General features: G+C 45.5%; 1 protein-coding gene across 1 annotated transcript; it reads left to right on the top strand.

Annotated features, from left to right (window-relative positions):
* Nucleotides 1–693: 693 nt before the first annotated feature.
* On the top strand, nt 694–1,410 carry CBG21336 (the record flags this gene model as incomplete). Its single annotated transcript, XM_002648953.1, has 1 exon — nt 694–1,410. A coding segment is annotated over one exon (717 nt), but the record flags the coding sequence as incomplete, so codon positions are not given.
* Nucleotides 1,411–1,412: the final 2 nt, after the last annotated feature.

The following is a 1,412-nucleotide window of genomic DNA, read 5'->3' as shown; positions in this document are numbered from 1 at the left end:
CTTGTTGAAGTTCTATTAGAGGTTTTACGGTATTCAGATTTTGACAGGGGCTTTTTGAGCGGGTCATCTAACCCCTGTCAAAAAATGAGAAAATTCTGAAAGCCTTTCTAAAACGACCTACCTTGTTAGTTGTGCATTATTACGGTTTGGGAACCCTTTTATCACAGGTCTTACGGTAAATATTATTTTCAGAATTTCCCCTCTGTTCTGTGATTGAAAAACAAATTTAATATAGGTACTGTTTTACTTTACTGTTTTAATTGGACTCACAAAAAGATCATGTTCAAGAGTTTCTTTGTGCCATTCATTCCACCGGCTGATCTCTGTTTTTAAACCAGAAAAATTGATTCAATGAATAGAAAAGCGAATAAAAACCCTTTCCTGAAAAAAAACCAGTTAAAAATCTTGAAAATTTGTTCAAGGGGTCTTCAAAAACACTTCTCGCCCATTCTCACAAAAAGCAAAAAACGATAAAAAAGAAAATCCTAGGCGGGGTCGAACCAAAAACATTCGGTTTAATAGCCGACACCGTATACCACTAGACCACCCATGCTCTTTGAAAAAAAAGGAGAGAATGCAATTATAACAAGGGGCGCGTGTAAAAAATTTAAAAAAATATAAATTATTTTGAATTTAGCGAAACAAAATTTCACGTTAAAAAAAAACTTTTATGTGAAAAAACGGAGCAACGAGATAAGAATCGCTCAGGATTTTTTGCATATAAGGGAAGAGAGAAACAGTGAGAATCGTCAGTTCCCGATTGGGAAATGGTATCCAGCTGGAAGGAGCTGGAGCTCTGGTATCCGGAGCTTTGCGAGCCAAAGCTCTGGGAGTTGGTGCTCTGGGATCTGGGTCCTGGAGCCATTGGAACCGGAGTTTCCTGAACTGGAGCTATTTGCGGAATCGGAGCTGGCGGAGGTGGAATCGGAGCTGGTGGAGGTGGAATCGGAGGATCGGAGCTGGTGGAGATGGAATCGGAGCTGGTGGAGATGGAATCGGAGCTGGTGGAGGTGGAATCGGAGCTGGTGGAGATGGAATCGGAGCTGGTGGAGGTGGAATCGGAGCTGGTGGAGGTGGAATCGGAGCTGGTGGAGGTGGAATCAGAGCTGGTGGAGATGGAATCGGAGCTGGTGGAGGTGGAATCGGAGCTGGTGGAGGTTGAATCGGAGATGGTCAAGGTGGAATCGGAGGATCGGAGCTGGTGGAGATGGAATCGGAGCTGGTGGAGGTGGAGTCGGAGCTGGTAGAGGTGGAATCGGAGATGGTCAAGGTGGAATCGGAGGATCGGAGCTGGTGGAGGTGGAATCGGAGCTGGTGGAGATGGAATCGGAGCTGGTGGAGGTGGAATCGGAGCTGGTGGAGGTTGAATCGGAGATGGTCAAGGTGGAATCGGAGGATCGGAGCTGGTAGAG

This window comes from Caenorhabditis briggsae (genome assembly GCF_000004555.2).
Source record: "Caenorhabditis briggsae complete genome, chrIV, whole genome shotgun sequence".
Lineage (NCBI taxonomy): Eukaryota > Metazoa > Nematoda > Chromadorea > Rhabditida > Rhabditidae > Caenorhabditis > Caenorhabditis briggsae.
Note: the sequence above shows the minus strand (reverse complement) of the source record. Positions and strands in the feature narration are given on the sequence as shown.